The sequence below is a fragment of the Manduca sexta genome, chromosome 15, assembly GCF_014839805.1.
Source record: "Manduca sexta isolate Smith_Timp_Sample1 chromosome 15, JHU_Msex_v1.0, whole genome shotgun sequence".
NCBI classification, from domain to species: domain Eukaryota; kingdom Metazoa; phylum Arthropoda; class Insecta; order Lepidoptera; family Sphingidae; genus Manduca; species Manduca sexta.
Window position 1 is genome coordinate 5,093,728 of NC_051129.1, and position 23,275 is coordinate 5,117,002.

Genomic DNA, 23,275 nt, shown 5'->3' on the forward strand with positions numbered 1-23,275 from the left:
TTCACACACCTTCGAAATTCCTATAGAGAACTTCTCAGATGTGCAGGTTTCCTCACGATGTTTTCTTTCACCGTTAAAGCGAACAATAAATTCACAAAGAATACACACATGATTTTTTAGAAAAGTCAGAGGTGTGTGCCCTTTGGATTTGAACCTGCGGACATTCGTCTCGGCAGTCCGTTCCACACCCGACTAGGCTATCGCCGCTTTAGCCAAGGTATATACTTACCTTTGAGTAATATCTTAGAATTAATTAGGTCCAAGAGGTAATAATCTGGTTTATTACTCCTTTCAAGCAACTACCAAGCGATGTGACGCCTTCTAAATGAATATCTTGATTCCAAGGATCGCAAATATCAATACCATCAGGTATCAGGAGAACTCCTGGGCCCTGTAGTCTTACGGCAGGGGAAATTAATACTTCGTTACTGTGAATGTCCATACTTACCTCTTGTTAAGTGGGTATTCAAATATTGCAAATGGAGTCCTGTTGATCTTACTACTAATGCTATCTATCGACACGCGAATGAACTGAACTATTATATTTATTACAGTTTTACGTCGATCAAATAGAGATGGCGCTCATATCCTCTTAGCTGTGTTCATGTCTTTCTAGGTCAAAACCAGTATTCTAATCAAGCATTTATCCCACTACTAGATAAAGGTCTATTTTAACACACTGTTTAGTTCTCCCGTGATCTTGATCTCTGGTAATATCAGTTCCTCTAAAAAGTATCAAAATCATCGCGCCATTTTTGTGGGGGTTTAGATACGGTTTACTTGGATAGATACTACGTTTATACTTCTTATTAAATAATAAAAAAACAATCTAACCCAAAAACATATTGTATTTCATCATACTTAATACAACAATGTAATATTTATTAAATCTTAACAATATAAATAATTATCATCTGTTTCCAGATATCCATATTAATTTTTATTATAACGTAACTTAATAAACAAACTTAATACTGCGACAACAACAAAGATAAACGAAAGAATGATGTTGACAGTAAATGAAAGAAAACACCTTAATATATAATGGAATTAAACATTAGAATTAACTACTTAACCAACATTAATTGATTTAAAATGCTTCATTGTCAATTTGTATGTGCGCACTGCGTGTATGAATTACAAAAATAGAATTATAAAAATAATTTGCTTTGACATATTTTATAAGTTTTATGCATAGATAAGTAGAAATATAAAGCGTATTTAAAAAAATACACAATTTAATAAACTAATATGTTCCATACCGCAAATATGTGAATGGTATATTAATATCATAAAATTATTTGAATTCATACTAATGAGATATAGCCAGCATGCGATTGCAACTAGCAAGCGAGACCGCCGCCCTCATTGCGCTCTAGCTCTCTTCTGACATATTCAGCTTGTTTCTCACTCAGACCCAGTTTACCGACTTCTTGTTCGAATTGCGTCATGCCTCCCACACCTACTAAGTAACCGTTCAATCTGGCAGCCAAGTGCGAGGTCTGGAGCTTCGAAGAATCCAGGCCGAGGCTACGGCAAAGGTCCTTGTGCCCTTGCAGCCTGTATTTTTGATGATAGCTGTCAAAATAACAAAATATTAAAATAAATTAAACATTTAATGTTTTATATTCTAATAAGCTTTTATTTATGTTTATTGTATGTATGGAAAAATAAAGTATTTAATACATTTTTTTTTGTCGACTCATGACCGTAAACGTTTTACTAAACAACGTTGAATTTTTTTTGCAAACATACAAATCATTGCCTCGTTTGTTTTGAATCAAACAATCGCAATTTATAAGGTCAATAAAGGATGCGCATAATAACATTTGATTGCTCAATTGAGTCGGGAATATCTATTACACTTGTCTCCGTACACAGTCCCATGGTCTGAGTTTGTCAACCCATGCCTGAGCCATCAATTGTTCATTAGACTTGATTTACTCGTGATTGGATGTAATGATAGCAATTTGTCAATAAAAATATGAAAGTGGTTTCATTTTTGTTCATCAGAATTGAAAACAAAATTAATTGAACAATTTACGTGTACTCTTTGTGTACTTATTTAAACAACTTTCTTTATATAAACACTAATACAAATCTATATATATAAAAATCAATTGCTGTTCGTTAGTCTCGCTAAAACTCGAGAACGGCTGAACGGATTTATCTTATCTTGGTCTTGAATTATTCGTGGAGGTCTAGGGAAGATTTAAAAGGTGAGAAAAATTCGAATAATTGCCGGGAAAATCCTCAAAACAGCATTTTTCTATTTCCCATACAAACGTTTTCTAACTAATACGTAGAGTCAATTTGTAATTTATTACCGCTGCATAAAGTTCAAATTCGCGTGCGCGTTGGAGGATCTAATATCGCGTTCTGAAACTCAACAAAAGTGAAAGTGAATCGCGAACGCGACAAAATTGCATAGTCTCAAAATACATAGTACATAAATAGTGGTCGGCTTCGAGAAACTCAATTTTAGCTAACTTCAGTTGTTAATATATAATATATAACTCAAAGGTGACTGACAGTGATATATCAAGGAACAGCCCAAACCATTGGACGGATCGGGCTAAGACTTTACATGCATAAAGCTACTATGACGTAGGCATCCCCTAAGAAAGGATTTTGATAAATTCTACCCTTAAGGGGATAAAATAGGGGATGAAAGTTTGTATAAATGTTCTTAGATTTTCGACTGATTGAACTGAAATTATAGATTGGGGATAAAATTAGTTTGAACCTATAAGTACCGGGAAAATATGTAGCAACACTTTTATCAAACAGTGGAATTTTATCCTGGAAAACACCTTCACGCGGGCGAAGCCGCGAGCAAAAGCTAGTATTTTATAAATATTGAAAACTTTTGCTAATCCACAAAGAAGATAAAAAAATAACTCTAATTGCTGGGATTTTTTTAGTAAATCATGAAGTCTTTTTGAGTAGCTACCATCAATGACAAATTGCTGAACTTTGATGTTTAAAAATCTGCGTCAAACAATATTACTTATAGTATTATCTCCTATAATATTTGGGATATTAGGGTTATCATATTAGTATGAATTAGAGAATGCGAATTATTTTCTAACCATGGAAGGAAAGAAGCACCAGGCTATAGGTATTATATACTTAATCTTAAGACAATGCCGATGCATCAAATTATCTTCGAAATTAATATAATATCAGCCGTGTATTATGTACTATCCCACTGTTTGGCACGGGCCTCCTCTAATACTGAGAGGGATTAGGCCTTAGTCCACCACGCTGGCCTTGTGCGGATTGGTAGACTTCACACACCCTCGTAAAATCCTATAGAGAATTTCTCAGGTACGTAGGTTTCCTCACGATGTTTTCCTTCGCCGTAAAGCAAGCGATAATTCACAAAGAATAGGTACACAGATATTTTTTTAGAAAAGTCAGAGGTGTGTGCCCTTGGTATTTGAACTTGCGGTAATTCATTTCGGCAGTTTGTTCCACAACCAACTAGGCTATGGCCGCTCATTTTCATTTTCGCTCCTTGAAATTAATAATAAAGGAAAATGTGTGGCTTGAATATCAAACAGATAATTATAATTATTACAATGTAGCACGTTCGACATATCTCTAAAAGAAGAGGACCGTGGCCTAATTTTTGCAAATACTTATCTGCATTACCTTGATCATTTGGTTACTCATTGATGTAATAAATTAGACTAGATAAAGTAATCATTGCTGATGGGCATGCTAATTATAACTAATTGTATGCTGTGATTGTTGTCATTTCTATATTTGATGTATTTTAATGTCATTAGTCTAAAAGCACTTGGCCTTTGAACCATTCTATCGATCCTCAGAAAAAGGCAACTTTTAGATTTTTTTTATATACGTCAAAGTGGCCCCATTGCACCGGTTGGTAAGATGAATAAGGTTCCATTGAATGTTGCCCGACGAGAGATGACCCTGGCAGTCGACACAATTATGCCGGCCTGTTGGAACCGGATATACACAGGCTGATCCCGGAACGCGACACACTTACGTGTGAGACTATGGCGGGTTTCAACACCTTGTGTACGCTGGTTGCTATCCGGGCGGATATAGAATATATCCTAATACCGGCAAATTATGTAAAAAAATTATTCAAAAAATGTTTAAAGGCAATGTTATGGGTCCTATTCAATGCAAGAATAATGCCAGTTCAATGAGAAAAGATCTTGTAAGTCGCAAAATATAATCAAAATATAATTTCATTCACATAATATAAATAGAAAGAAGGGAGATTGTGTTGATTTATTATAAAAGACCATAAAATATACACTTGTCGCGTATTTTTATTGTGCATTCCTCATCGAAACCCTGAGCCCACCAGTTTACTTCACCACAGTAACTGGGCTAGGCAGTAAAAATCTTATTAATTTTTTTTCGATCAACACTCAAATTTATTCTTTTCTTAAGTATAAGTCACTCCATTGCCGCCCCGTGTGTCCTAATTTTTTATACAGGCCATAAAGACGTCATTGGCCATAATGCCAAGGGCCATAACCTAAATTGATTGATCAGCTTAAATGTCTAATAGCGTAATTAAAATTTAAAGTTTTATTTATGATAGTAGAAATAATTCACAATTCATTAATTTATTTTAATCTTATGGGGTTAACTTGCAGCCCTAGCGATCTTGGGAAAAGGTTATTAAGTTTTAGTAGTTTCTGTTTAAGCCAGATGGGTCACCTGCAAAAGTTAGCGGGTAATGATATTTTGAAAACAATGAGTGACTTGCGTGTTGGAGTTAAAAAAGAACAAGTACCAAGACGAAGTGTCTAGTAAAAACCATATTATAAGACGCCGGAACTATATAAGATGCCAGAACTACCTACACCTATCTACCTATTAAGGGAAGAAGTATATAAAAAACACACATCACACCTTAAAACCTGAAAGAGAAGGCAGGGAATAGACATAATGAAGTGTGGACCCTGGTGGAATCTAATCGGTCCCATCCCATGATATGTTAAGGGGCGAGCCTATCGCCATATTGGGTATGAAAAGTAAACATTAAGGAGCTAAGTACGAATATAATAAGTCCCCGAAAGAATAATATACATACGCCAGGAGTATAATATAAAATGCCGTAACTAAATGATAAATGATATTCGAAGAATACAATGAATAAATCCCAGTGAATATTTTTGTAAAAATTGTTAATGTTGGTACCTACAGATAAGGAAAGCCTACAATTTTTTTATATTTATAGTTTATTCCAACTTACTCTTCAGCGGGATAAAACGGACCGGCAGGAGCAATCTCTGTACGGAGTTGTCCGTTGCAGCGAACCTCCATGATTTTGTGGGACGCCTCCGCCGCTTGCCGCTGTTCCTCGTCGTGGTACAAAATCATCGACTGGTACTGGAAAACGATTGACGGTTTTTAATGATAATATACATCAATTAAGTCGTCAACAATGCCAGCTTATAGTGGCGATTTTAGAGAATGGCGAACAAAGCAACCACTCAGGGCCTCGCGCGTGCTAGAGGGAAGATACAATCATTACCCTCTAAACCCTTCCACAATTGGGTAAAAAGGCCTCGCAATGATTTGCCGCCAGACCATCACATTTAAAGCCGCTATTCTGCTGTCCGCACTAAATCGCCGTTTGTTATCTGCAATAACTAAATTTCAGGATACGAGCCAAAAACAGCGCTAAAAAAAAATAATGCTCCTTGTTTAGCGTTATTCTAAACTTTTATACATCGACAAAATAGGCCTAATATACACACAACATCACGCATTTTATCCCCGAAGGGGTATGCAGAGGCGCAACCATGGCACCCACTTTTCGCCAAGTGTGTTCCGTCCCATGATGTGATAGGGGGCGAGCCTATCGTCATATCGGGCACAAATTCCAGACTCCGGGCTGATACTGAGCAGAAAAACCCAAATATCACTTTGCCCGACCCGGGATTCGAACCCAGGACCTCAGAGCGCTGCCGTACCGCGCATGCAGTACAACTACGTCACCGAGGCAGTCTAATATTGCTGATAGTATTACATTTTTAACAAGAATCTGTTCGCCTTTATGGTGAACAGATGACCTAATAAAAGACGTAAGTCGCTGGATGCGGGCCGCCTCCGATAGGTGGAACTAGAAATCTTTTGGGGACGCCCATGTTCAGCAGTGGAGATCCTGTGACTAATGATGATGATGTTTATTTTAAGTTTTGACGCGGTTTTTCGCCTATATACTAAATTTGAGTTTTTGTAGACACCGGCATTTTAATTAGCGGGCGTCAGTATTACTACCTTGTATTACTAGAAGACTCCAGGACGCAGGCTGACCCCAGAGGGTCGACGGAACGAGTCACTATGAGTTACTGTTTACAAAATATTTATATCCGAATCTATTTGAGTAGGTATTATAAATCAGGCAATGTTGTTGTTTGTAAATATTTTTATTTTATTAATGTGTAGAAAAACAAACATAAACACATTAAAATAATAACGTGACAAAAACAAATAAATATTCACACAAAGAAAGTAACAGGTATAGCTCATAACAGAGATGACTTTCTGTGTTCGAACAATGTCAAAGTGTTGTTAACATCACTGCTAATAATGTAGGTAGTCGTAGGCACCTACTCACTCGTTGCCTTTGTTTATTCCATACTCATGGAGTATAAATAAAAAATGCCATTATCTTTGCCAAAGAAATATTCTATATTTGTTCTATTCGAGAAAGAAAGAATTTAAATATAGCTGTTACAAGTTACCTATAAAAAAACGATTTATGCAAAACCTGGGATAGTATAAAATTGATCAAACTAGTTTTCTAATTACGGCCAAATGTGGCCAAATAATATTTCTATTGCGAATTTATAAATACATTACTGGATAACAATAATGCATTAGGATATTAAAGGAGTGACTTATAGTACTAGTTCTTTTCTCTTAAAAACCTTAATATACCCATCTTTTTCGTAGGCCATATTTCTTATCAGTTAAAAAAAAATGTTTGTGTTCCATAATTTTCTGTTGACTATTAAATATTTATTTACCTGTCTCTTTAGTTTGGTAGTCAGTCCATATTCGTGATTAGCCCAAAACATGTCCAACAGATCTTCATAAGTCACCGACTTAGGATCGTAGTCAATCTCTATCACCTCCGTGTGGTCGCCACTGAAATTAACAATATTTTCATTGTTATTTTTAATACAGCAAGCTTTAAAATAGCACTATAGGTAAAGCGACAAAATAAATAACCATTTTATCATAATAAAAGTTAAATCTTTGACGGAGCTCTCTACTAAAATAGACATTTTGTAAAATATGCTATTTTGTACTGTAGTAGGGCTAGTATTTTTTTTGCCTACCTATTATTAATATTTCGTATCCCCTAATTTAAAAGGATCCCTAATGATCCCTTATTGTCAAAGCATTTTATTTATTCAATAACATTGATTTTTATGGAGAAAATAACAATACTTTCCAATGTGTTGACGCCAATTTCTTGCTGATTTAAAAATTTACATGAGTTGTTTATGATATCTGTGCACGTGATTCGATCAAAGTCATGCCTTTTACATATAATTAGAATTTGCTGAAACATCATGACTGAATGGAATGCATCATATTTTAAAATTACTCGGAATCAGTTATCTCTATTTTTTTTTCTAGTTTATATCTAAGTAATGGATAATGTGTGACATGTGCCTACGCGTACAAACACAAAATATGGTTACCTACATAAGTTTTCTTCTAATCATAGTCCTAGGATTTCTGCCAGATTCCCGGTAAACCGTCCCACTGACTAAAAGAGGATTTAGAAAAAAAAAGAGCGAGTAATGATGGGGATCATTAATCGCTCTTCATCGTAGGTCGAATTGTGAGACCCATGCGGGGCAAACAGCCAAAGTGTACTGCACTTCAATGTCAGCCCTCGGCGAATCAGGCACAGCAACTTCGCAAAACAATCGTGTCCCAACTCCCGAGACTGCCGTCCACTAAATCGAATATGCAAAAGCAAAATATGTATACGCCAAATAGGTTTATAATCGATGCACAAAATTAGCATGTTATAGACATCCTGACGCTCGCATTTCACCCTCAGGTTTTTAGAGCCTTTTAGCTGCTACATGTGTCCTTCTGTTTTGTGCGTCTCGGGACATTCAACCTAACCAAAATGTTAAGTACTTATACTAAATTGTTGCTGAATTCTTCGTCCGAAATCGGCCACAATTTCAAGTTTAAACAAATATGTCAAAGGTTGCGCAAATACAGTTTCGTTTTGTCAGCATACGTACTTATGTAGCGTACTTATCGAGAGAGCAATATGGTTACAATGAACAATGTCTAGCTCGTTTTTTTTTATGCATAATGATAGTAAATGGTACTCCCGGTTTACGATAACTACTTACACTTCCCTTTTTTGCATTTGTCATTATTCATCTCTCAATAAAATGCTAATTGTTAGCAATAATATCAACAATAATACGCCGTACCGGTGAAAACTTTCACTCTCCCGCGACATAGTGAATATAATATTGCCAAAATAATTTAATTAAAAATTTATTTCTTCCATTTGATTGTATATCTAAGGGAATTTTCAGTACAATAGATATAGTCGTTTTATAGATAACAGCCCACAAAACAAAGGCAAAAACATTACCTTTTTATAACAGTGTAGATAAACAGCAATTATTTACAAGAAAATCTAATTTAAATTGGTTTTATTATGTAAACACGACTCGTGGTTTAGAAACACGTGCAATGCGTACCTTGGCCTTGTGCGAGGCAGCGTGGGTCGGCTTTGGCATAGGTTAGTCTGCCACTACGTTAAAAATATTTAAAGATTGTCCTAAATTATATTTATGTGTATTTTTTATTGTCACGATTTCAGTAGACACATGATTCATTCGTAGTATTGTTTACAGACTAATAAGTATGTATACAATATGTATATTATTCCCAATTAAAGCAAAATGAAATTACTAGGTTTTAAAATAAATTGGTTGATTCAACGAATTGTATGAAGTCCCAACTACATTGGAATCTGAAGGTTGCATTTTATTATACATATATAATTATCATTATAGCTTTGAAGTGCAAAGAAAGCACGTCCCTGAACTAAATTAGAACTAGGTCAAATCGATCTAGACAGACCTTGTGGCGTCTGATTTCTAAACTACGAGAATACGCGTAGGAGAAACGACATTTAAAAGTTTTAAAAAGAATGTCTTTCATCCATGTCATCTCTCATCAGTAATTGAGGAAACAATGCAGAAATATTTATCAGAATTCATGTGAGGATAGTTAATAACTACAATAAACTGTAAAATCATTCATTGGAATTTACGTGAGCGAGAATTGTAAATAATTACAGTTATGAGAAATCTTAATTTACATTTTCCTGGTACGAATTTCTTATTTTATTTATGTAGTTTGCTCAGAAAAATATTGCGTCATAAATTATTAATATTACTTATGATGGGTTTGTAGTCTCGTGTTCGTATGAATTAAACTATACCTAGATAGGTAAGTGAGAAATAGCTAGTAAAAGACAAGTACAGACGTACCAGCTCTGAATGCGCGGTTTTTAAGAACGCGAGCTTACTCGGCTCAACATTGGCAACACAGGACAGACTCTCTCGTATTGTTTGGTCATATTATATTATGAGAAACTAAAAACAAAGAAGTAATCGGAGAAAAAATAGTTAACCAAAACAAAGAGTTTATCACATGATCTAACTTTAACTTATTTTATAAATGCGGTAGTTTGCGTACCAAATGATAAGCTTCAATGACGTCCAAACGTAGAACGATAATGTCTACCCCATGTCTACTAATCATACAATTCGATATATTCTTTAAATTATGTGATAATAAATATTATGTATTCATTTCAGAATTACGACATTACACAGATGTAACGCAAATTAACCGGATATGTCATAATTATTCATACAATTAACTCCTTGGCAAAATGTTATCATAGTCACTTATAATGTGACACTATCCACTTTCAAATGAAAGTGCTACGTCATTTTATTTGAATAAATATGAATTGCGCCATAATTTCCGAACCATAATATCAAAACGGGTACATAAATAAGCAAGTCATGATCGATAATCTCACTCGTGTAATTGTATATCTAGTTTAATTATTCATTTAAGTGTTTATCCCATAGTAAAACGGAGTTAACTATAATTATCATAACAATGCCGGTATAATTACTATGTAAGTCAATGCTGTGAATAAAGCATCTAATAAAGAGATTATTCACAGGGATTTAGAAAAGGTTAAATTCGCAATATCCATATCGTAAATCGACGCATGCGTCGATTATTACTACAATTTAAATGTAAATAATGAAGAGAATACCTACTATTTACGTACCTTTTACTAAAGCAATCACAATTGTGACTCAAGAGCCAAGATTTTACGAAAATTGGAGGAAAGTGTTTACATTTTTCCTTAACCTTACGAGCTGTATCTCTAAATATATAATCCATAGCATAGATGATACAAAATCGGCAACCAAATATAAAAAGTTTTTCTTGCGCCTTTATTTATATATTACATATTTTTTTCATTTTTATGTTAATACGATATCAAAGTTATAAAAGATGAGTATTGTCAGTGTGTCAAAATAAGTATGACAAAAACTATTGATATTAGCAAAAAAAAGTAAGATGATAATTATGATGTAGATTGGAATCTATTTTTTAGGCATACTTGGAATGTATGTATGTAATTATTTTTAAGTACTTGTTACATTCTATTTACCTACGACCGTTCCATTATCCACATTTTTTGTGATTCAGCAGTGAGATAAACGAAAATGAGTACTTAAACAATTCCAGACAATTTAAATAAACTCGTGTCTTTCTTGGTAAGCAGGTAGAAAAAAAAAATTATAAATGAGCACTCTAAATGATGGTAAGCAAAAACATAAAGAACTCACCAGAATAAAACTATTTTCGATACATCAAATAAATATTAAAGTGTGTATATTTTTAAATGCTTTTAAAAATATTGGAAAAACTCACATGCTTCTATAATGTGGGTTTTTGGTAGTGCCACCAGCGTAGCCGACGCGAGTTCGAATGACCCCAAGGGTCGCGCCGAACAGCGAGTCGTTCGACCAGAAACATCCCATGCCGAACGTTGCTTTTTTCGTAGGTATGTCCACATCGTGAAGAAGGGCCGCCGCCTGAAATATTATTGTTGAAAGTTTAGTTAAACCAGAGGAGTGATATCGAAATGTATGCTACTTAGACAATGTGTTGTATCCAATTAATTAAAATTGCGAAATAGTTGCAACTACACTTCAAAGAAAATAGACCAAAAATATATATTTAATTATGTTAACAAAATAAAATGAGCGCTATCCTATTATTATATATATTATTATAATCATCCTATTATTATACGTAGATATTATCATTTAAATAAATCGCGTCCCCGAATCTCTATTTTTATATTTTAATGATTCGTTAACAAGCTATATTTATTTAATATATATTTCAAGGGCAGTCGTTACTAAATTCTGATTCTTTGCTGGAGACTCATTTTGAAAAAGCGTCTCTGCTCTATCATGGGTTTACGTCTTACCATCTTAACCACGTAAAAATAACATAATGCTGTACCAACTGTTGAGATGATTTATATAGATGCCAACATGAGGCATGACCAATAAATAGTTCAATGATTTTGCAAAATTCAACCATTAAAATAATAACAGTTCAACGCATGGTTTACCTGCAAGACAGGTTATCCTTATAAAAATACCTAAGTACTTATGAAGTTATTTATAATACACATAAAACAGGGGATATTAATTAAAACAAACTTGATAAATAAAGATGAATAAGATGAACAAGACAAAGAACAAACAGATACGAAGTACAGACTAATTCCTTGTGTTATCATAGTCCAAAAGGTCACACCACACAATGATGATCCTTCAAAAATGGAAGATTAACTGCGCCATAGCTGATATCAGACCTCTAGGTTAAGATGCATTTACTGCGAAATTATTTAAAATTTTATTGTTAAGTACTTTTAGTTTTAAGGTATATGGTGCTCTAAAGGATTCTAGGGCCCTATGTTCTAGGCCCCTAAAACTTAAATTCTATATTACTATTTTTTATAATATACAATAATTATTAAAAAATATTTCGTATAAAGTATAAATAATAATTTAAGTCTTTCCTTCTTTGTATTGTCGATGGCAGTTTTATTTATCGCAATTTGTTTTATAATTATTAGTTTATATATTTTTTTTATGTCTTGTTATACATACTATAGGTAATATTTACTCTGAGCCGGTAAATGGAACTTTTATATTTACTTTGACAAGCAAATACTTATTCAATATTCTTTGCAAATGGGAAATCCACTTCAAATTAAATATAAAATTGTGGTAAACGTGATTTTTCCAATTTCATAATGATAACAACCTATTATAAGTGCATGTTGACTAAATGGAAACAACAAAAATAATCAAAATGTTTGTCTTTTTATTTATATCTCTATAAAGATTTTAGAACTTCACGTGCAAAATTAAAAGAAACCTTTAAAAAGTATAAGTCTGGTAAACAAACTAATAAGTCACCTAAAGCTGAATGATCACCAACGACATAAACATCCAAACCAAAAGTGCTGTGCGTGTCCATTATCGACCTTACAATCTTAGACTACCTGACTTTGATGTATGTTCTAGTGGCCTATTAGTATTCCCAACGCATTCACAATAGAGGCTGTACCAATGACTTCGGGCACAGTTCTATTTCAGGCATACGAAATCGCTGACATCCCTATTAAAGACGTCCATTAGAACACGTGATTTCAAAGTCACAGATTCAATGAGACCGATGAAATAAATTTTTCGCCAATTACCAATTTTAGGTTGTTGACATGGTTACCTTGTTGGTTCAAGAGTTCGTGCATGAATAGTAATTGCACCAAAAAGGATAGCATTTTATTTAGGTACTAGATCATTTTCTTAGAACTTATCTATAGTTTCGATAAGTGACGAAATTAAAGTCAACAATGAACAGAAGAGATATCCAAATCTGCAACTGAGACTCAAAACACTGTTGTGAACAGAGAATGATTATAATAATCGAAATATTATACTCATATAGTAGGAACCTAAGTATTTATATTTTTATCAATATTGCTAAAATGATACCGTAAAATTAGTTTCCGCAATACCTAATTAGTTTTTACTATGTAAACGTTTTCTTGCGGTTTAGTAAATCATTATGTATGTAATAATTAAGCAATCAAAATAAAGACCTTGTCGTGCTATGACGTATTGTGCGTTGAAGAACATTCCTTGCGTATTTTACTTGTTATAATAGTAAATATAATATAATAATAAGGTAGTTAAAGTAGCAAACTATTAAATAATACTAAAAAAACATTAACGACTAGTTCCGATCGTATTCTCTATGTAATTACTTATAGTTATGTCTTAAACAGTTTTTATTGTGATGAATAATGAGTTAATGACGACCGCAAAGTATCGATCGATATACCGTTAACCCCACGATCAGGCGATGGCGGCAAAAAGGAACCAGTTTTTTCATAATAATAACGAGGGAGTAAAAGTTCATTGTTCCTTTTCTGCCACAAACCAAATTAAGTCACAACAATTACTTTAATGCAGATATAATTAAAATATAAACAAAACTGCGCGATAAATCATAATAATAGATATATAATCAATGGTTTAATATTATAGCGAATTTATTATAATTTGTAAATAAAAGTTATATTTAGTGGTACCCACTAAAAATAAATGCAATTATATTATCATGACCTTGGCCCGGTTACCGTGGATGCCAAAATAGATTAGATACAGCAGGTGCATGGATCCCACGTGGTTAATAAATAAAATATATTCTTATTTCTTGTAGTAGTATTCTTGTATTAGCTTAACTTGAACAATTATACAACCGTCTAAAGGTATTATTTGTCATGTACGACCCAAAAATACATACAAACAAATATTTATATCGGTAAATATAAATAAAATACTGGGTCTAAACGAAATAATAATTCCACTTTTGTAAAGTTTTAAAAAGTAAGTATTTAAAGTTAACACAAATATTCACACGTAGACTGAGATTGCGTCAGATAAAATTCACATCACTAATATTATTTAATTTAAATAATTATTGAAATATTATTGATGATGATGTGATTTTACACTTTGACATTTCAGTATTCAAATAAGAAAAAAAAACTTACGTTCACTGGTGGTTTCATTGTACAAAATTGTCTAATTAATCTCAGCATGCACAAGACTGAAGCGGTTACAGGTTGTTTGATTTCGACAATTTATTTGAGGTCTTTCAAGGAATGTTAAACGATTTTAAAAAATGTCCAATATGATTACGCGTGATATAGATCGCTGGCGTGTGTCGAGTGAAGCCGCAACGCGTCGACGTATCGTGGCCGTCCGGCGAACACTGCCGCAGTAGAAGTTGGCAGACAACACCGCGCTACGATGTGCCACACACTGTTTTCCAACAATATACAGTGTCATATATCGTAAAATAAATAAAAAAATAAAATTAAATAAAAAGTTTACTATTCTTAATCTCCTTCATAAACTCTCCTTTAGCCGAGTAAAAAAAAGTGTAAAATACATTACCTGCCATTCTAAGTCTGATTACATATCCTTGTGTGAACATTATTCGCGACACACAGCGCGATGAAGTCGTGACGTAACCTTGCCCGCGACGGGGGCCGCGCGCCGTCTCAAGCGTCGTTCACGGCTTGCCCGAGGCATGACAAATCGATAAGATAATAAATAATTCTAACAAAAGTTCCGAATTAACAGTGTTATCGTTATCGGATAATTTTTTCAATGGCATAACTTAAATCTACGGCTTTTTTGGTTATAGAGGCTCGAAGGACCAAATGTTTTACACCACGGTATACAAGTTTGTAAAAATAAGTATATATTTCACGACAAATTAGCTATCAATTGTATAAAGAAAAAATGTATTTAATACCCTGCAAGTCTACGACCACTAAGGTAACTTATTAAATTTGCCGGTTGAAAACAAAATGTTCCTTAATTCTTTTAGAGTCTAAGTTTTGTTAAAGTACGTAGACGGTAATAGCTTCATATTTTAATACAAACGTTTCTACAATTAGGTAATCCAAAATATGATGGCCTGCATAACGCAATGACCAACCAGCTGGCTGCAAAACGATAGGCCGCAAGTTCAGTCCCCGTGCTGACAAAAAGTTTGTTACCTTGAAAATATATTTTTATGAGAGAAAGTCCCGAGTCTTTTGTCAGAAAACATACCGTGGATTCCTTTCTAGAAATATTATAAGGCCATGAAATTATTACTTACTACTCTCCCTCCATGTATTATGGTATTGTGTATGACAGAGATGTGAAAAATAGTTTTAAGTAAAACTATTTAAATACTAAATGCAAAATACGTAATTTGGAAATAGGTATTTTGCATTTTGTATTTGTATTTAAAATACATACACTACTTTAAATAATTCACATCTCTGGATACACCAGAACTATTTTTTCTACCGCAAGCCCCTATCCTACTCAAATGTGAGATCTTTTCAACACACTTTTGATGTAGAGGTGTTTAAACTTTTTACCTTCGAATGCTGTTTGATCTCAATCACTTTCGAAGGATCCATATCCTAGGAAGATATGCTAAAAAAGCATTCAAATTGTAAACTACGGAGTGTTATGCAGACCTTGTAATGGTTAGGATGATATAACACAAAGAAATAAAACCCAACAATGATTTAAACAAACGGTTTATTTATATTTTTACACTTTATGTAAAATAGATTTTGGACTACCATTCAAAATTGTAGACATTAAAACGAAAATCTATCCACATATATACTATACAAACAACAGAATATACAACCTGGAAAAGCTTGCATTGAAATTAACGCGATATAATTTAAAATAAGTTAATAATAACTATTGTCGACATTTGAACAGTGGCATCGAATAAGTACTCGGTCATCGACATATACACGTATAGTAACATAAGTAACGGACAACTTAATAAATGGTCTAACACAGCAGTACATTGGCCTTCGATGCTAAGACGAAATGTCTTGTAAATTATCCAAATCTCACGGTTACCTAGGTCGATGGCCTTTATTTTGACTTCGTATTTGTTTCAGAGTAATTTTATAAAGGCACAGAAAATTACATCAGAAACGTGTCTACTCGTGCAAACTACGCAAGTCTTGTGACGACTAGGTTGAGGGACACTTATTGCTCGATACTAGGTCGCCACGACGCGCATTGCTTCTAATCTCGTTAAGGCGGCCGTAATCACACCTTTATATTTATGTGGTATATATATAATAATAATAATATCAGCCCTGTATTATATACTTGCCCACTGCTGAGCACGGGCCTCCTCTACTACTGAGAGGGATTAGGCCTTAGTCCACCACGCTGGCCTAGTGCGGATTCGTAGACTTCACACACCTTCGAAATTCCTATAGAGAACTTCTCGGATGTCCAGGTTTCCTCACGATGTTTTCCTTCACCGTTAAAGCGAACGATAAATTCACAAAGAATACACACATGATTTTTTAGAAAAGTCAGAGGTGTGTTGCCCTTGGGATTTGAACCTGCGGACATTCGTCTTGGCAGACCGTTCCACATCCAACTAGGCTATCGCTGCTTTGTGGTATATATAACTATTATATTTTGTTATAGTACATATATCGATTTTATTCATCAAATTGATTCATCATTATATACTATGTAAATTGGAACTGTACAATAAATACATCAGTAGTTTAAGGATTAGGTTTTTCAATTTGCAAAAAAGGTAAAAAATATTTTTTTCGTCGACTGAGTTTTCAGTGTAATGTACTTATAAGGAACTTAGAATTTTCTTTGTCATCTAGCTAAGTATGTTTTTATTACTCTGTTTTGAGGTATTGCGCTGTAAATCTGGTACCAGGTGATAAATATTCATCAATTATTGTAACATCCGCAGACAGAAATATCACTTCTATCTGTGTTATAGTTTAATTTTGTTAGATAAGTTAAATTTCAACATCCACAAAAGTATATGTTGTAATCACAGACAATACGATGATAGAAATATTACAGAAAACTTCGTGCTATATCATTGCTTGTATCTAGACAACGAAAGTTACTTTAAAAGTTAACAAACTCATTTCGTATTACTATTTTTTTTTAAATTACCCTACATTTGTTACCTGGCAAGGGCCGGCTTACACAAAAAAACCGTACTTTTGGTTGAGCGCTTAAGGCGATCGCAACCTTTAATATTAAAATTGTATTATCTTCACACGAAGGAAAATTTTTGCATTAATTGCTATCCATAAAATTTTGCTGTTTTTCATTTTTTTCAAACCGCGGTTGAACAGCATGTAGTTTATAAAAACACCTTTTTTTCATCTTTACGCTACAATGTACTGCTGTATCGAGAAACCATTATTTATAAAATCAACGGTTTATACACTATTTATAACAGCGTATTTGTTTTAAATTATCATTTAATCTGCTGCAATGGTATTAATATAGCTGCATTAATAATAGACATTCGCTAATTAACACAGTAATGTTAACCTTAAGAACAACAAAACATCAAGATACAATATATATTATTAGGTATATGTTTTACTAAGTCTCATGCGATTAAGGCAATAAATGGAAACATTAAACGACTCTGTTACGTATTGAGGGGACCTTATTTAGTTCACTTAGGCACATTCTATTTTGGCGGGCCAACCAAGCTGGTCCTCATATAAATCGTGTCTATAAGTTATACAGGCTCTTACAAATCGCGTCTTAAAGTTATACCCTTACCATGTTATGCGACAATGAACATCAAAGAAAGTAATTCAAAATATTGCATAACTGACAGATTCTTATTAGTTCAACGTCCTTCCAAACTTTGTATTGCATTAAGTTTATCTTTAATCAAATTCAAAATCGTTACCGGTTAGAAATTCCGACTTGAACTGGCTTACCACATTATGGCTCAGCCTCTAGTTACTCCGGTAAGACGGATCTTCTAGCGAAAAAAAGGTTGACCCAAAATACCGCGGCGTGACATTCGCCATTATAGGGCAAGACGAAAAATGGCAAGTACTCATACACTATATTTCTTTATTAAATTAACTCTTCTACAGAGTTGTACAAATTTCAAAAATATTTAAATTCTACTTCAAAACATTTTACAATATGCACGACATATATATTTTGTAAATTATTTACAAACATGCGAAGGTGACGTCGAATCTACGCAATGAATGTAATAAATACTTATTGTGACGTAACTCTTTTATTTCTTTATCGTAACGATCGACGTAACCGTGCGTACGGATATTAGTGATGTAGCGAATCCGATTCTCCGAATGTTAGCCACGGAGTTCGATGAAAAATATGAGACTGAAAACTATTATACACAGGCAATGTTGAAAATACTTCAGTTGGTATCTAAAAAAAAGATATAATACCAGACTTAAAAAACACGTAGATAAAACAAATAGTATTTTAGTCGATTGATGGAATAATAAAATCTAGATTATAACGAACAAAACTACGGGGCCGACGTGTACTACTACAAGTGCAAACACACAACTTTACAGGAGAGCGATTTAAACATTCTAATCTTTGTAAATTAAAAATTTATCATAGTTCAACAGAAATCTTAAAAATTTTGAAATACTGTAACATTTCGAATATCGTCGTCGTAACAACTACGTATACTAGTACAATTGCAAACACACAACTTTACAGGAGAGAGTTTACACATTCCAATCTTTGTAAATTTGTCATAGTTAAACAGATATCTTTAAAATTTTGGAATGTTACAGTATTTCAAAATTTCAAATATTTCTGTTGAATTATGACAAATTTATAAAGTTTCGAATGTTTAAATCGTTCTCCTGTAAAGTTGTGTTTTTGCACTTATACTAGTGTACGTAGGACCCGTCGAAAAGTTCCTACATCACTTTCGTATCTAAGCTGCCACAATACAACCTTAACCTTTCACTATATCAAACAATACGTATATAGAATCCAACATTTATTATGTACAAGATAACCACTTCCAAGATATAACAATGTTCACAGATATTCACTCTTTACTAAGGCAAGACTGACAATAGGCACAATTCAATATCTACATAGATGTACATTATATCAACAGTTTCACTTGAATGTTGCGATAACCAAATCAATCGTTCATTATTTATTTTAAAATTTATTATTTTTACATTTTTCCTAACTCGAATTTGCTAAGGACTTGGGCAAAAGTAAATGAAGATTACATTTTGATAATGAATACTTTTAACTTGTATGGATTCGTCACGATCGCTTTCATTATATTTGTTTGAGGAAGCCTTAGTGTTGTGACGAGACTAATTGGAAGAAATGAATTTGGCTTTTCAACAACGCTCAAACAGCAATACGTTTGATAAAAATCAACTTGATTACCGCAACATTAATATACAATAAAAATAAAAACATTAAACGGATCAGCGCACATCAAACATATTGCAAAGAAAATAATTATGCAGACGATAAACGACAACTGACGCCGCTTTTTAATATGCCATTTTGTACTTTTATACAACTTTAGGTTATTAGTTAGGCTCGGTGTTCACTGACGGGACGGCGACGAATAACCATCCTTACATGTAAGGTACATTGAGGGAATCACTGAAGTTTCAGCTATAATTTCATTACATTAGAGTATATTACAATTAGTTACCTATTAGCTAAAAATCCCTTTGCTGAACCATTCCGCTAGTGGACGCCGGCCCTTAGGCGTCATTTAAATATCTTCTTTGCAATGAAAATGCGCTGAACCTACAGATTGTATGAACATACTTTACAAATCACAAATACTTTGCACTGGTAATTTATAATAGATACAATAGTACCAAAAAATGCTTTCAAAATGCTTTTCAAAAAAATAATACTGTACCAAAAAAAAAACAATATCTTTACGCTGTGCTTAACTCTTTATAAGGCCATTCAAATATTGCTTTATATGTTTCTTTAAATGTATTAATATATGTATTCTATATGTATTAGTTCCCGCGTGTTACAATAATGTACGAAGATTAAGTACTTTTTAAGTACAGAAGAATAAATCAATCTAATATAATGTAGTTACTCTAATGACTAAGATATGGACGAATGAATTGCTACTGGATAGTCATAATGGCGTCTACATGATAAATATATATCCAAAAGCTTACAATTACTATGTATAAATATAAAAATGTAACAAAGTGATAACGAACGGAATGTCTGCCACCGTATCTACAATACCACAGATATTAACACTACACAATATTCATCTACTAAAACAAAGTATATATTAAAAGTGACCTCTAAAAATTTTATAATGCAAATGTTTTAAAAACTGTTAACACTACACAGCGATTGGTACACTAAACGTTCACTAAAGGGGGGTTACCACTTTACAAAAATAATTTAGGATCTATACAGCATTTACGGTGTTATAGCGCGTAGTTTTTACCAATTGAATATATGAAAAGTATTGAATGAGATAATTTTAAAAGAGCAATCACAATTTGTGTAAAAAAATTATGAGTACTACCGCTATAACACCACTCGTGGCAAAAATAAAATGTGCTCGCTTTTCAAGATATTAAAAATTGGCACAAATTGAGTATTTAGCTACAACAAACAAAACAAAGGCACTCGACTAAATTATCCGTGCATTGTCTACAATACTGAAAATTCCATTTTTATCACTAAAACTACTCAACATTTTGTGACATAAAATAAGTAAATGTCGTATTTTAATAAGATGAACTGTAAAAGACTAGTTATTAAATGTATAAAGTAAGGTCTGCAGACGTCTTACGGTCGGCAAAAAATTCAGTATATAAAATATAGTCGAATGCACGGACACTAAAATGATCTAACAGCACGAATGCCGTGGCCCCCTCTCTCTGTCAACAATCAGCTGTATTTAGAAATTTAAATCTCAATAGCGACGTGTGGGTTGCCAACAATGTATTATAAGACAAGATTAAAAACTAATAAAATGTGTGGCTATAAACACAAGTAGTTCTATATGTAGGTACAGTTTATGGATTAACAAAGACAAATAGTTCAAGGCAAAGTTTACTTTTTCAAAAAATAGAACACTCCATAAAATTCATCACATTATTGTAAACTAATTTTAATAAGCTGTAAATAATAGCACTATAAAAGAACTATTTCCCTATTCATATTGGTTACCCACACACGCAGCCCTTCTTATTATAACAACTAAGTAAAATCCAGTCTTAAGTCATTGTTGAAATCAAAAGACAAATTTTAAATTTTCGTACATAATTTTCTACATTTCGAATAAGAATAAAAAGTACAATTTCAATAGAATAAATACTTACATACAGACTTCTCTACAAGGAACACTTTCATTTATACAAAACACGCGCCTCCTTTACAGTCGTATATATTTGTGCAAAATATATTGAATGCATATTAGTAACGAGTAATGTTTAAAGTCAGTATTGTTTCTCGATTAGAAGAAAAATAGGACAATTTAAACATTAATATTAAGTATAGAATTAATTAGCTCCTCCCCGACCAGAGTTAGGTTAGGATGGGTTAGGTTATAATACGCATTTGGTAAGCTACGCTCTGAGTTACTTAGGCAGGACTGAACACAACTACATGAAACTTATTGGAAGTCACGAAATAATTCTTCATTAGAGTATGTATCTAAGTTTATCGTTATTATTATATATTACTGAAATCGCGATCAAGAAAAAGCCGTGTATAGCGAAGTCGCGTATAATTCTGTCATTAGTAGGGATTACCGCGTATTTCTGATATTATTTTTCAGAAGTATCTACATCTAGTGATATTATTGTTAGGGTGTGGCTAAAAGGAAACAATAATCGAGGCAGTCATCGTAGCGGATATCACCGATTTATGTACATTCATTTGTTCTCATTAAATAATAAATCTAATTTCTTTCGTAAATATTTATAAGGATAGATGAATTTACTTAAATATATTTTTAAATAATTTGTTTCATAAATAAAAATTATTTAATTACTCTATGTTTCACATAGTCAAGTGCTACAGATCAATATACGAGGCACTTTCAATCATCTAGAATTTTAATTATTGCATGTTTAATTCAGGAATGTTTTATGTACTGTGTTTTATGTATTATGCAATCTATGTACAGACAATAAAATGAATTCCTAATTATATCGACAATGAAGAGAATACTGTACCATTTTACAATCACAATCACATCATGTTGTAAAGAATAGTTTTTAAAATAATGGAATGTAGATTAATAAAAATACGGCATAAACTACAATATAATACTTATACATACAATAACTCTGCAATATAGGATTCACATGTAACACTAAGTAAAGTATTAGCAACCATATATTTTCCTTAAATCTAAAAATATGATAACCATTGAGCTCTTAAAACACTATCACACTGTTTACCAGCCATTGGCAAGCCCTCGCTTGGTGAGCAAAAATGGCAATACTCTATCGGCATTCGGCATATGGTCAATTACACAATGATCTCCGAACAGAGCCTCGTTACGTCAACGTTTTTAATCTGTGCTACCTTCCAAGTTGCCAGTTAATTTAAATACATAGACAATAGATATATAAAAATTGGAAGCGACACGTGAAGATTAAAAAGTCAAAGCCCCAGCGCCATTTAAGGAATGATAATCAGACTTGTACGCTTTCCATGATCACATTAGTCGTAGACATAAGGGTGCGTGTACACTACATGATGATACAGCACCTGTGCGAGCGGGTGTCGCCGACGACGTCGCTGGTGTGTCCGGAGAAGCGCGGCACGGCGGCGGCGGCGGCGGGCGCCAGGCTCGTCGCGCTGAGCTGCGCCGGCGCCTCCTTGCTCTGCTCCGGCAGCGAGCTCAGGCTGTGGTTGGTGGACGTCAGGCTGCTCTCCACAGGGCTGCCGTTCGTCCGTATTTGCGAACGCTGCTTTTTGAGATCGGCTAGGGTGCCTGAAATATTGTTTTTTTACTATATTATTGTAGATTTTGATCGATTTTAATATGGACAAATTACGGTGTGGTGCAATTTACACTTTTTTTTTGTGCTTTAACAGCAAACAGCAAACTGTGACTGCAAACTATATTATGTAGCAATTAAATTAAATAATCAAATGACTAAGTCAGAAGCTTACACTAATTAAAAAAAATGAGTTAGTATTGAAACGAAATTGTGTGTAGTTCAAAGATTAAA

General features: G+C 33.4%; 2 protein-coding genes across 4 annotated transcripts in view; both read right to left on the reverse strand.

The window, feature by feature from the left end:
• Nucleotides 1-1,227: 1,227 nt before the first annotated feature.
• On the reverse strand, nucleotides 1,228-14,475 carry LOC115440033 (peptide methionine sulfoxide reductase). The gene is made up of 5 exons (XM_030164164.1): nucleotides 14,231-14,475; nucleotides 11,020-11,183; nucleotides 7,029-7,149; nucleotides 5,246-5,382; nucleotides 1,228-1,578 (listed from the first exon to the last, which is right to left on the reverse strand). Exons 1-5 carry the CDS (start codon nucleotides 14,276-14,278, stop codon nucleotides 1,344-1,346), a joined length of 705 nt encoding a protein of 234 aa, XP_030020024.1. The 5' UTR covers nucleotides 14,279-14,475; the 3' UTR covers nucleotides 1,228-1,343.
• Nucleotides 14,476-17,427: 2,952 nt separating this feature from the next.
• Nucleotides 17,428-23,275, reverse strand: part of LOC115439963 (protein phosphatase 1 regulatory subunit 16A) — a 42,335-nt gene continuing 36,487 nt past the window's right edge. For all 3 annotated transcript variants that reach the window (XM_030164065.2, XM_030164066.2, XM_030164064.2), the window contains exon 10: nucleotides 17,428-23,034. In XM_030164065.2, the coding sequence (XP_030019925.1) occupies nucleotides 22,790-23,034 (245 nt within the window). In that variant the 3' untranslated portion in view covers nucleotides 17,428-22,789. The remainder of the gene's footprint in view (nucleotides 23,035-23,275) is intronic.